At 48.2% G+C, this 13,855-nt stretch overlaps 1 protein-coding gene across 2 annotated transcripts in view; it reads right to left on the bottom strand.

Annotated features, from left to right (window-relative positions):
* Window positions 1-595: 595 nt before the first annotated feature.
* The window catches only part of LOC135896843 (N-acetylgalactosamine-6-sulfatase-like), a 40,935-nt gene continuing 27,675 nt past the window's right edge, over window positions 596-13,855 (bottom strand). The window contains exons 10-14 of one of the 2 annotated variants that reach the window (XM_065425328.1): window positions 12,007-12,167; window positions 9,309-9,411; window positions 7,401-7,522; window positions 3,932-4,049; window positions 596-886 (exon numbers count right to left, since the gene is read on the bottom strand). In XM_065425328.1, the coding sequence (XP_065281400.1) occupies window positions 800-886; window positions 3,932-4,049; window positions 7,401-7,522; window positions 9,309-9,411; window positions 12,007-12,167 (591 nt within the window). In that variant the 3' untranslated portion in view covers window positions 596-799. The remainder of the gene's footprint in view (window positions 887-3,931; window positions 4,050-7,400; window positions 7,523-9,308; window positions 9,412-12,006; window positions 12,168-13,855) is intronic. The other variant, XM_065425330.1, reaches the window with a different exon arrangement.

The following is a 13,855-nucleotide window of genomic DNA, read 5'->3' as shown; positions in this document are numbered from 1 at the left end:
TTGGAGTCTACAAACATCACATTCATCTGCAATATTGGAACAATGTACTGCTTTTGCACAGAAAAGTAATAGTGCAGACACAGTCAGCAATCACAGGTGTGGTAAATCTGCAGCTGTGTGCTGCTGTAAAAGTTTTCTTACCAGCTGCTGTTAGCTATACAACATAAAATTTGTACATTCACTCTTCACAGCCATATCCTTAGTTTAAACCACTACCTTCGAGAACAGCTATGACAGTTAGTGAAACCTACTCAATTCATATGACTTACCTGCCCCAATGCTATACATAATCTGAAAAAAAAAAGGGATCTTCCACTCTGTCAATTGATACTGATGAGATATGCTGCCAGCGGAAATACTTTTATTTACTCGTGCAAAGAGTGTATTTGTTGCTGTAGTAAACCTGGAAACAGAGGAAATGCAGCTGAACTCTAGCACACCTACCGTGACAGGAACAGGCAACAAAAGAATGCAGTACCAAATGAAAGCGTTGAGTCAAAGAGAAAAAGGAGAAAATATTGATCCCATGAAACAGGATTCTGGATAATTCTGTGTGTTAGCAGGCAGTGAACTTTTTCAATTGGATGTTCTGTCATTCATGCAAAAAGTTTAATCAGTGATCTTTAATTGCTGTTTTTACAACTTCACCTACACTATGTCAAGTAAGCTTAACGGAAGTTATGTGACTTAAGTTGTCCATGTCTGGGGCATACATGAATGAGAAGTGTAGGTTCAGTGACGCCCATCGGAAGAGGAGAGGTTCTCCTCTCAGTCAGATTTTTGAGACCTCAGTGCAGCCCTAGTGGGGCCACTCGCACCGGTACGGCTTTGACGGCGGCTTCCTGAGACAGCGTCCGATCTTCTCACATCCAGGAGGCGCCCAGTGCTGAAAGGGGCATGCGAGAACGGGTGAGCTCGCTTGTCTGCTGCAGAAATAAGTGCGAATAATTGACAAAAAATTATATATACATTTGAGAAAATAATATAAGCGGGAGAGTAGGATCGTCGAGCAAGTATAGCCATGTTTCGAGAGAGGGCAGCGTTAACAGCGTGTGTTTTCTAGAACATGATTGGAGCCGCCGGCCATTTGTCAGCCATTTAAAATTGAGCTAGTATAACTAGTTATGTTAACTCTATGTATACGAACGAGCCATCCGAAGCACATACCTCGCTACTTGTACTCGTTCCGATTCCCTACACAGCAAGTGGTCGGCACACTTTGCCATTGACCTGTGATGTTCCCTGCCTGTACAAATTTCAAGGCAAGGAACAGTAGATCCTTTCCCAATAACCGAAGCACTATCAACTCCCAAATGACGAGAGTTATCGCGTTCACGCGCTCTTTCAATTTTAAACGCAAAAAATAAGATACAAAAAGGTCGCGCACTCTGTACGTAGATAGGCACGATCTCACTTGTCGATTTTTAGAGTCCTACACTACGTCACCTACACTTAGCTGATGTGGTTAGCTAATGCCGTTACGCATCAGCTAACCGCAGTTTCTCGAGCCTGTGAGTGTGCTCGCCAATAATCCGAATTTTCACCGGAAAGGTGGCTTCACTGCACACAGATACAATATGATGGAAAGCTTCAGATGTTGTAGTAACTCGACTGAAAACTCTGCATAAGAAATATGATTTGGAGCGCAGCTTCAAGTTGTTCCGAGGGATCCCCGGTTTTAACAGGAACCCAAACCAGATTTTTATTATTTTTTTATTTTTTTCATCGAACGTAGCGAAGGCAATGTCATGTCAAGGTTTAGAAAATGTTCCTCGACAAATTTTATTTTCGCTCACAAAATACTGAGCGGTATTACAAAAGAATGAATTCTTCATGTACCGCTCTTCTTATCAGCTAACATCTCCTCTTAATCTTAAGTGCCGTCCACTGCAGCCAATACGGGGTATTACGTTTTAAAGTTTGTGGGGATGCGCGACTCTCACGCGTCCCCTGATATGTTTTCTCGCATAGCTCCCGTCTCCTGTAATCCGGCTTCGCTGCGTGACTTTACTGCGGCGGTCGGTATGCTTGTAAGGTAGTACAAAAGATGGCGCGAGTGTTGCTCTCCTAACGGCGGGGTTACATGGGCGCCATAAAGGAGAAGGCTCTTCCTCTTTGGCTCGGGCTCGGAAAGCGGCGCGGACGTTCTGCGCTTGCGTCGATCCATGCTTCTGCGAGACCGTCTCGCGAGGCCTACCCCGGAATGGACGAACACGATCGTTCGAACACGCCACCGTTCGCGTGACCATACGCGCGAACGACCAGGCGTTGGTGTCCAGCATGGGGCGAACATATTCGCTCGTTATCCAGTCGCGGTGAGTCGGACTTCCGCGATTTATCGGGCGCCCGTCGGCATGTTTTGTGGATAGCAATTCGGCTAGCCGGCATTAGTCTATGGGAGGAGCAATAAATGCTCTCGTGATTGTTTGCACTACTGTGTTGTCGTTCCTTTGTCCCAAGAGCACGGGTGAGAACCCCACAAGCTGCACAATAGAATACGACGAACTCTATAATAATGGAGGGCTTGACTAGATCAAGCTTGTCTGCGTGGGGTTCTGTGACTCGTAGTTAAATACAAATACACGCCTGTGTTTTTATTTATTTATTTATTTATTTATTTATTTATTTATTTGCATTCCAACTCCACGCTGCCGCCGAACAAAATCTAACCTCGCGCTCAGCCGGCGAACACAAAAAAAAGAAACAAAAAAGGAGAAAGAAAAGAAAGCACTTGCGATAATTCATTTATTGAATTATTCCGTTTTTGTTCCTGTAATAATAGCGATTTATAGTAAATGAAATAGGCAGGCACGTTGGACTGATTGAGAATATCTTCGGCGCCATTCACAGAAGGCCGAGATGACCACCCACCGTTATATAATGTAGAGATAATGCCGTCATTCATGCAGTCATGCGGTGCAACCTATGCGCAGGGAAAAAAGAGTGAAACTGAAAGAAGAATGCGGAGGAATTAAGGACTGGAGGCAAAGTCTACTGCGAGAAATGCGCAACCCCGTCTCTGTTCTCGCAAGCCTGTACGAGTACATCCGTGAAATCACGTGCCGGTGCCCGTGTTGCCTTTCACGCTAGCAATGAATGGCGCCATTCCGAGACGGTGGGTTGTTCCATATGGTGGATGGTTGCCTCAGCATGCTGTGGGAAGCGGTGAAGACACGTGTCAGACGCGTGGACGTCCTATTGAGCGTATAGTGACATCGTAGTAGGAGCTGCGCTTCCGCCCTGTTATCTAGGTGGATATATAGCAGTTGCGCTGCTAACCAGGGGGTCCCAGGTTCAATTCCTGGGCGGGGTGGCCACGTTTTCGATGCCACCAGTTATATGCGAAAACGCTCGTGTATTCCGACAACCCCAGGTGGTCAGAATTAATGCGGAATTAATTAAAGTGGATTAACCAGTTGGACTTGTTGGTTGCGTCTGTGTACTTTGTGTGCCCCCTATGTCCCCGTCGGTTGCCGCGCTGTAGCCTTCTGTTAATTAAAGCGCGTGGGTTCCTGGGTGCATTTTCGTCACGTGCCAGAGTCTACTGGTAAGAGGCAGTCTACTTCCGATCATGCGCCATGAAACGGGCAGGCCACTGCTACTCGCGCTCGTCGCCACGCAACGAAGACGGCCGCTGCACGTGGGCCAAGCGCGGTGACGCTGGCACCGGGACGACCGCCAATAGCAGGGGGAGTGCCACAGAGCGAGAGGCGCGAGTAGCTGCGGCCTCACCAATGCAGCAGCGCATGCTCAGAGCTTATGTGATCTAGAATATACCTCGAACCAGCTTATCTCTTGTAAAATGGCGAAAACGCACTCCGGAGCTCCGTGCTTCAGGCAAGTGTGGCCGAGGCTGTACAAATTTAAGGGTTTGTGACTTATCCATCCAGCATTGTTTGTTTCACTCACTTCCGCGTTTCGGCTTACTCACCATGACAGCAGCGTCGCACCAGTCTAGCTGCGGCTTGCCAGGAACCAACGATGCCTTGTGCTCGTAGTAAATGCTGAGAATGGATGCCATGCTTTCGCGATATTCTGTGCTTTTCGGCCTGCAACAGCAAGTAAAACCACGACAGTCGTTTTAATGCGTCGATTTGTTATCTTTTTCTTTCTTTCTTTTTTTTCTTTTCTTTTTTTTTTGTCTGGGTTGCCACGTGGCATAATGCCGGAACGAAATTAAATATTAACGTGGAGGGTCCGTTTCATGCAGATACTGCAACAGCGACTTACTAAATGTATTGTCTACAGGTTTAAGCCATCCTTCAGGTTGGCCACTCCTCAATTTCACACCCGTAAGTACACTATCGCGGACTCTTTGTCTCAGGACACATCCAAAGTAGATGGTGGGCGTCTGCAGCCGACGCAGGAGCGAACACTTTGGACATTGTCTTCATGCGGTTGGCCCCAGGTGCAAGTGATGGTTGGTGCAATATTTGTTATAAACTTTTTTTTGTTTTTTCTTTCGTTCAGCGCCTCTGATTTAAAGGATCAATGTCCACACCCGCCACCACAGTCTCGTCACGTATACGCGCCGTCTGCCACGAAACACACTTGTAACTTAACTGACCCAGCGTGACCATAACTGATGTGGGTCACTGTCGCAGTGTCGTATTTACGGCGTTAGCCTCCTTTAAGTGTTACAGCATCTTCACAAAATTTTTAGTTCGCTACGGCCACTATTGCATGGGGGATATACACATTTGTACAAAAATCCAGAAGGCAAAGGCCGGGTCATCCACCCTCGTGGCTCAATGGTGGTTGCCAATTGGCCGGTCTTGCACTGGCACAGCCCTCGTGATGCCGACGCCGTTTGCCGGTTTTTCAGTTCTCTCTAAATTGGCACATTATTGGGGATGATAATTTTAAAGTTTTACAGAATTAAAAAAACATAATATGCTGTAGACAACATAATTCTAGTCCTTGAGCTGGATTATTCAGTGAGGCGGACATTGCTTGCACGAGAAATGGAAGCACACATTCACCTAATCAACAAAAGTTCACTAATTATCTTTTGAAGTAATTGCTTTACGGCAAATATTGCAACTTACGAATTGTAGCCGGTGACTTTGCAAGGCGTATCCGCTTCGAATGAATTTCCAGACTGATACCAGTTTGGAGACATGCATGCGTCATCAAACTCGACGTAAAAATGCACTGTTGCATTTACATTTTTAACGAAACACTCTTTGATGCATTAAAGCACAAAAGTAACTGGAACGCTCATGTATTTCGTCCCACACTCTGGGAAATAATATCTCAAAGTGGTGTCATCCTGGAAATTCATTTCAAATGAACACATCTTGCAAACTCACCGGCTACATGTATTTCGTAAACTGCAACATGTACGTGCCGCAAAGTGATTGATTGAGGAGTCAATTTGTGAATATCTGATAATTAGTTGACTGTCTGTTTCGATTTCTCGTGCTAGTAATGTTTGACTCTTCGAATAATACAGCTCAGTGACAAGAAAAATGCTATCTGCCATCAGCAGTTTTTAAAAAATTCGTAAAACTACAAAGCGATCGCCCCGTATAAGCCGCATCGCAAGCGATTTCCCGAGCGTTCATAGGGAGCAGACAAATGAATGACCGCCGTATAGCGGATTCATTCGTAATTTCTTAAATTTTTCAGCGTCGTGTTATCTGAGGATGACTACCCGCCGTGGTTGCTCAGTGGCTATGGTGTGCTGCTGAGCACGGGGTCGCGGGATCGAATCCCGGCCACGGTGGCCGCACTTCGGTGGGGGCGAAATGCGAAAACATCCGTCTGCTTAGATTTAAGTGCACGTTAAAGAACCCCAGGTGGTCGAAATTTCCGGAGTCCTTCACTACGGCGTGTCTCATAATCAGAAAGTTGTTTTGGCACGTACGTAAAACCCCGTAATTTTAAATTATCTTAGGTTGACTGAACTGTCCCTCCTTTGGCTTTATATTTTTTTCTTCATGAACTTTCTCATTGAGTCCAAGCTCATCTTTTGCTTTTCTACGATTAATTCCATCTTATTGCGCTTGCGTAAGCAAACTGCTAGAACAAGGACAGACACAGAGGAACGAGACTAAACAGGGCGAAGCACTTGAACGTTTATTTAAAAACAAATGACGAAAGAAAAGCGAAAACGAAGGAAAAAAAAGCCATAAACGTGGACCACGTGCCTTCAATTGCCGCTCAGAAGATCCTTTTCGTGCCTTGTCAAGCTGGTCGAATTACTTGAATGCTGGCGCACTCGCGTGTTGTTCCAGATAACATGGCGTACGACTCCAAAATTTCTATGTTTTTATCCACGACCTTGCTAGAATTGATGTGTCAGCGAAAATTGACCATGCACTTTCATCTGACTTATACGCACTTGCACGAGGCCGCATGCGTACTACAAGCAGGCTCAAGGAACTGTGCTTCTCACGTACAAATTGTAGCAGTTGTAGCGTGGCTTTTGTTTCAGAGCTGCTGGTGCCATCTCGATTTGGTACTTCTATAACAGCAGTTGTGAACTCGAAAGTTCGCCTATCGTGTTCGTCCGTGTGTAAAGCTTTAGCTCAAACCGGCGTAATGTAAAAAGTCACAACGAGCAGGAAGACCCCGAGATGGAACCAAATAGCCTGCTACATCAGGTCTATATGGTTTTAACCACTACGCCACGGCCGCACTCTGTCGCTTGCTTGCAGGAAACACACCTCGGAACACAAAACCGTGAGACCCCGTCAGAAAGAATGGCGCACAGCAAAGACCGCCGAGGTACACTACCCATCGGCGGTGTGATCCATTGTCGTATACCTAGGACGATGAGGGCTATAGCGCACCTACACTTGTCGTGCAATTCCATGCTCAGTCTGTCCTTGAATGTCAACCAGCTAGCCAGCTGTGCTATCCAAACAATAAATCGAGAGAGTTTTGCGTACCGACTCTAAAAATAGGCTCCCATTCAGTAAGCATCTATGTATTGGACAAAATATAATGTATGTAGTCGTTAGTGCTCAGCTGCATCCTAGTTTATCTTAGCATGAAAAGAGATGGCAATTAATTATTAGCATTTGCTAATGATGTGTGTAGCTCTTTCGATGCAAAAAGAAATGCATTCACATCATCCGTCTGATTATTCCAGGGGAATCGGATAAATTTAGTAGGTCATTCAGGTAAGTCAGAAACAAAAGTGAACGTATCGATCATTGCGGAACACCTTGCGCTAGTATTACTTAGGATGATGATGTTCCATTACTTACCCATTTATTTAAAAAAAAAAACCATTCACGACACTTATGGGGCATCCATCTGAAATCAGTAGATCGCCAACATATTTCCAACAGATCTCCTGTTCGCCTCCGTAGTTTTGTACCGATGTTTAGGCGATTTAAGTATGTCCCGCGGATGAAGTGTTTTCACGTGGTATCCCTCCGCATACGCACCTGATTGGGTACTTCTCTCCGGGATCCCTTCCGAGGTGGAAGAGAACCGGCGACGCCGTGTGGTTGAGCTGCTCGTGGGAGGTCACCTCGTCGACCACCGCCCCGGGGCAGAAGTCGATGCCCTGCACGCAACGGGCCGGCGTGCGCGGCGCGTCATTCGGCACGCGTATCGTGATGTGCACCGGCGCGAACGCTGTGGACACCGTACGAGCACTTTATATTCTACGCGTCGTAGTCCTCCTCTATAAGTAGGGCAAGGTGACGAAGATGAGAGGAGAATGCCAAACTATACACTCGCCATATTACAGTAGCCTTATACACTCTTAGAATTAGTGCACGCAGGCGCCCCTTAGCGTTTCCATAAACCTAAACTCCCCTTGGAGTGTTTGGTACTTTCCCGTTGCTTTGCACGCGCAGTCAATAGCGTGCCCTAACTTCAAGACCCCTGTATCGAAAGCATCCCCATTGACAATGTGATAAGCTCCCGCCGCAGCTCTCCTTGGCTTCGGTCTTTATATGTGTTTCTTTGTTTCTATGCGTGGACAAAAGACCAGTATGGCCTTACGAAGGCACAAACGCGCGCACACAATTCTGAAATCGGTTTATCGTACTGCCACTGCTTCCAAATTTTCCATACAAACAACCGCCCTCAAGGCTCTAATAAAATGTTAATTAACGAATTTTTGTTAATTAGTCTTTAGAAACTCAGGTTAATAGAGGCAAAGTATGTCCGCCTCACCGACGAAATCCTCGGCAAGAACGCCACTTTCGCTACGCTCGTAGTACCTTTATAAAAAAATCTATAGCTTAACGAAAAACGCACTATGTTAATTGCACTATGTATAAGTTTACGTCATTCATTACACTACATTTGCCATTTGTATGTAGTGACCGTCTTTTTTATGCACTATAGGCTTGTATACAGACAATTTGTTTTCGTTAATTTTATTTTTCTATGTTGTATTTTCGCGATTGTGTTCGTTTCTTTTAGTTAGCTTGCTCTTCTTTAATACATCCCCCCATTGTTATTATTAAGCGAGGGCCCCGTTGCAGTCTTTCAATTTGGGACCCTCGTCTGTATATTGTCTCTTACCAATTCATTGTATTTAAATAATAGTAAACTGAAACTGACTTCACAGACGTCAAGTATTTTCCTTGTTCGTACAAAAATTAATTCTAATTTGTTTGGAAATAATTAATTAGCGGCTGGAAACCGCACCAAAACATCAAATTTTGCCGCCAAGCATTAATGAGAATAATGCACAACCTCCCACATGATGCCTATCATTATTATTTTTTTTGTGAGCCAATTAAAAAGCTTATTTTTTCTCTCTCTCTCTTTCGCGGATCGTGGGGCGCAAGGTAGGTTGCATGTGACTGTGTGCAGCTTGCCGAGTCCTTTTTATACCACTCTTACAAATTGAATTTACGACACGTTACACATGATTACATGTGCTCGCAAATTCCCGCATAGCCAGCGCCCGGAATTGCTTTGAGCGCGGCATCAATAATTCGCGTAGCTCTTCGACCGCGAACACTATAGAGAGATTTAGCAGAGCGTTTACGGTCCGCTCCGCTGCGGCAGCGGAACGTGGAACGCTGACCACTTTCAACCCGATTTAGCGGAGCGTCAGTGTGCGTCTGGTTACTTTCGTAATCGTTTTACAGCCAAGCTGAGAGCACGTCACTGGCGTCTCTGGGAGACGCGCTTGCTATTAAGCGAAATCAGTGCACTCTAAGCAGCCACCGGTGCGCGTGAAGTGTGTGCGGAGCGCAGTGTAAGCAAACGCTCTGCTAAAACTGCCTACTGAAATGTCGCACATAACAGGGACCTCTTGCACGGGTGTCAGTGTGTTATCTATGTGCTCACGAGTGATCCTGCACCCGTCGCGTTCAGTGCGTACATACCTGCTTGAACTCCTCCAAAGAATTAGTCCAGGTCCAGAAGTGCGCCTTGTAGAGGCCGTTGCGCACCGCCATCAGCTCGTTGCCGCGGTAGTAAAACACTGGCCTGCGTGAGGGCTACAATTACACGCTGTGGAGGAGGTGCCCTTTGTAACGGTGTAATCGTACAAGAGTTTCAAAATTTGAAAACGTGCGAAACAAAAAAATCACACGACGGTTACGAGTGTTTACCACGAATGTTCAAGCGTTAGCTGTTGTGCGGGCTAGGCGTTTTCGGTCCCGATCTCGAGCTCGCCGAATCGCTCGGTGGTCTGGAGGTCCTGCTTCCTCCAGTGTAAATTTCCTCCAGCGAAATTTCAGCGCAAATGTTGTGTTATAGCGTTCCGGTTTAACCTCCTGCGCTCCTCTCCGATGCTCGAGTGCTCGCCGCCTGTCCAAGCATGCGCTATCGCAGCCAGACGCGCAGCAGCATGCCGAGCGAGCCACCACCGTCGGCGCTCCCGTCAAAAGATAAAGACGGAGTGATGTTAGGCTAACGTGACGTGACGGCAAACGCCCGCACCACCACCGACTCGCGAAGGGAAAGGCGAGTGATTTGCGCCACGTGATCAAACTCTCCTCTCTCACTGGTGAGAGCGCACGCAGCATCGCATGCGCATCCACTAATGGGAACACCTTCTGGCGCGATGCCAAGTTCTCTGCTGCGGACGGTGCCGGCGACACGAAACCGCTGAATGAGCTAAGCTAATGCTTTAAAATGATGTGGTCACCTTATCGTGATGTCCTCTTCGCAAGCCGGTTGTAACGCATCATTTGAAGGAGCGCCTATATACAGCCAAGAAATGTGTATTCAACATTTTGCAACCTGCTAAGCCAATAAGTCCTCTCTTCAAACAATTTTTTTTTGTTAACAATTCTTGTTGACTATTTTATGACAGTAGCCATATCAAACGAGGCTTTCTCATTACGGTAAAAACTTTTGCATATAACACTCTTGTTCTGCCTATTTCATTTATTATGCACTTCTTAAACAATATAAAAATACTTTAACCTCTCGCACTTTAAAAAGTTGGGAAAAGCTCATTGAGATTTTAATCTTTTCGTGTCAATTCAAATGTAAGCATTAGCGGAAGCACACGCGCCACCACGTGCGCTTCCACCAATGAGAGTGGAAGGTGGAGGTCTTAGAGAAGAGAGAGCAGGTCTGCGGACAACGCCAACAACACGAAACTGAGGAACGAGCTAAGGAAAGCTAATGCTTTAACATAGTTGGACCTTAGCAAAGGTAGCATTTCTAGTCTCACGCGTGGCGGTCACAAACTATCTATCGCATGTGGTCGAATACAATTTCATTGTATAAGGTTTTTCGAAGCTTTCAACAAATTTAATTTAGAAATTGGCATTATCGCCCGAAAGGCGAAGCATTGGCAGCGATAGCAAGACATTAAACAACTGCACAAAGTGAGGTTCGTAGTTTTATCAGCCGCGTAAATTGTAGTAAACCTTTACTTATTATTCGATTAAGCATGGTATCACGCGTACACATGCATGCATGAACACATCGCACTTGAACACTCGCTGTCACAACGCTGGCGTCATGAACAGCCCCGGCAGCGGGTAGGCAACGCTTCGTGTTGCCTCTCGCTTCAACGGGTTTCCGAAAATACGCGACCTCCAACTCTGGGCGCGCGGCAAGACAGCGCGCGTGAAGCGACAAGCCATCTCGGCTCTCTCACTATTTGCACCCGCCGCAGATTACCTCTAAGATAGGGTGCGCGAACAGTCATGCGTAGCCACGGCCGGGTTAGAGGAGGAGACGCGCGCTTGGTCACATTGCCGTACGCTCAACTCACCCCCTTCCCCCTTGCAGATGCTTTATAAGGTGACCTTCAACATTGGCCGCGCGGTATGACAGCGAGTATGAAGCGGCCATCCGTCTCGCCTCACCCTGGCACGCTTCCCCACGCACCCATAACATGTGGCGCGAGAGGCGTGATCGTATCGAACTTGCACTTTACGCGGAACCTCACGGCGACGACGACGGCTAAAATTCACTTGGAGTGTCCATATAATAACTATCACAATAAAAAAAGGTTTTGCATTCCGAGGCTGCGCAGGGGATGACGGCGAAGTTTGAAGTTCTGGATTAATTTTGATCTACTGCGGGGCGGGTGCTTAAACGCGCGCCGACATTTCACTGCACCAGTGGTTTTTTCATTCTGCATGCAGCCGCCATGCCGGACAGTGCATTGCTCAGCGGCGTAACGGCATATCCGTTGCTGCAGACGGAGCCAATATATTTTTCCGAGATCATAACGCTCAAGCGTGTCGGCCTCTGCGAGAGCCATATATGCGGTTTAACGCACGCGCCAGACATGTACAGTCGGCGTCCTCCTTGTGTAGAGCGCGGAAAAGGCAGCCGCCAGTGCGCTCCGCAGCCAGCCAGCGACGTCTAACGGTAGTGACTGGGCCCGAGATTACATGCGTCGGCCGCGAGGGCCCAGACACTTCTTATTTCGAGCCCAGTAGCTACCGTTAGACGTCGCTGGCTGCATGCCTCCGGAGCGGCTCGGCGGCCGCCGTTCCCGCGCTCTACACAAAGGTGACGCCGACTGTACTTGCAGAGAACGTGCAGCTTCAGTTCGCTCGTGACTTAATCTACGCAGTGCACTATGGACACTATGGGATGTATTGTATATACCTGCTGGGCTGAAAGTGCGTGCCATCCAACGACGATTCCGCGAGGAGCACGTGTGTCAGGCTGGAGCCGTCTAGGACCAGAGACGGGGGCAACGTCACACCGGCAAGCTCACACAGCGTCGGCAGAAGGTCAAGCACAGTGGCCGCTACTCCGCTGACCTGCTGCAGGTGACATCATGGACATACCGCTGTCGTCGACTCTGCCCGAAGTGGCACAGCGGGTTGCTTTCCCAACTTCGCACCTTCGGATAGATCTGACTTGTACAACTGTCATACAGTGCCGTGTGAAAATCGTGGTTATTCGGGTCCTGGGCATGTTTGTCGAATTCAACGGCGGGAACGGAGAGGCTATCCGCAAGATCATCGCAAAGACGGACAACGGTTTCCGCCGCGTTCGCAGAATCGCAAGCCGGCACCACGGTGTACGAAAATTTCTTACACCGTGGCCGGCACCGAGCCATGAAGGAAAACAATCTCCTCAGGCTGATCAATGCCTTTGTATTATGCCACTTCACTTACACGAATTTCTATGCACAACTAGCTCAGAGCGGAGCGAGACAAGCTCAATGCTTTCATCCGCAAAGTAGTCAAGAGGGCTCTCGGGCTACCCCTCAGGACCCATACCGATCCTCAAGCTGGGGGTGCATAACACTGCCGAGGAGATCGCCGAAGCCCAAGAACGCGCGAAACTCACTCGCCTGACCACCACAGCGGCAGGTAAAGGCATCCTCAAATAGTTGGGTTACCACCCTGCGGGATTCCCGATGCATCAGTACCCCGATTCCTAGGTGCATTCGAGAAAAGTTCGAAGTGGCCCCTGTACCCTGAAACGTCCATCCCATCCACAACGAGGGCAGACGCAAGGCCAGAGCAGCAGCCACCCTCAAACAGATCAAGCAACAAGACATTAGAGCAAGCTTCGTCGACGCCGCGGAGTACAGCGATTGGAAGACTTGCCGTCGTTGCGGTCGACTCCGGCGGCAAGATTTCCAATAGCGCCTCGATTCGCACTTCAGATCCCGTAATCGCCGAGCAAGCCGCCATCGCCCTCGCCCTGCTAGACGCTCGTGGGTCCGAGATCTATAGCGATTACAAAACGACAGTTAGGGCTTTTCAGAAGGCTTGCATCGCCAAGCAAGCTTCTCGTCGTCTTAGCGGCTCGAGTCCATATGCTCTTACGCATCATTTGATTCACTGGTTTCCAGCTCACGTAGGGCCGGTCGAGGGTGCTCCCCCGAACCTCGATGAGTCTGCTCACGACGCTGCGCGTGACCTCACGTACCACGCTTCCTCTGTAAGAAGCTCCGACTCCCCTCCTCCCTACGGCCACAGGGACGCTCCCGCTACTCACAACGAGGCTATGAAATTCTTCTACATGTCTAGAAGGGTCTTTCCACCCCCTCACCCCAAGTTGAATAGGGCGAAAGCCGTTTCGCTTAGACTTCTACAGACCAGCAGATATCCGTGTCTCTCCGTACGCGTTCTCCACGAGGCTTACCCCGACGTATAACGCTACGATGCCTGCCCGTCCTGCGGGCAGACCTCCACTCTAGCACACATGCTCTGGGAGTGTGGGTCGAGTTACCCCAAGTTCATCAAGGAGGAGTGGGACTCGCTTCTGCGTAGCCCCGCTCTAGACAAGCCAATCCTGGCTGTCCGGCGTGTCCACAACAGGGTCAGTGGGCTAGACCTGCCGGTCTCGACGTGGGATTAGTCGGGTGCGCGACGAGTTCGCGTCCTCGCCGGACCTCCAATAAAGTTTCTTCACTCACTCATCCACTCCGTACAGATGGTTAATTAGCGAAGCTTAAACGTGCGGCTCCGGTGTTTATCACTGGGTAAATCCCTAG

This window comes from Dermacentor albipictus, chromosome 1 (genome assembly GCF_038994185.2).
Source record: "Dermacentor albipictus isolate Rhodes 1998 colony chromosome 1, USDA_Dalb.pri_finalv2, whole genome shotgun sequence".
NCBI lineage: Eukaryota > Metazoa > Arthropoda > Arachnida > Ixodida > Ixodidae > Dermacentor > Dermacentor albipictus.
This window is presented reverse-complemented; position numbering and strand designations above follow the sequence as displayed.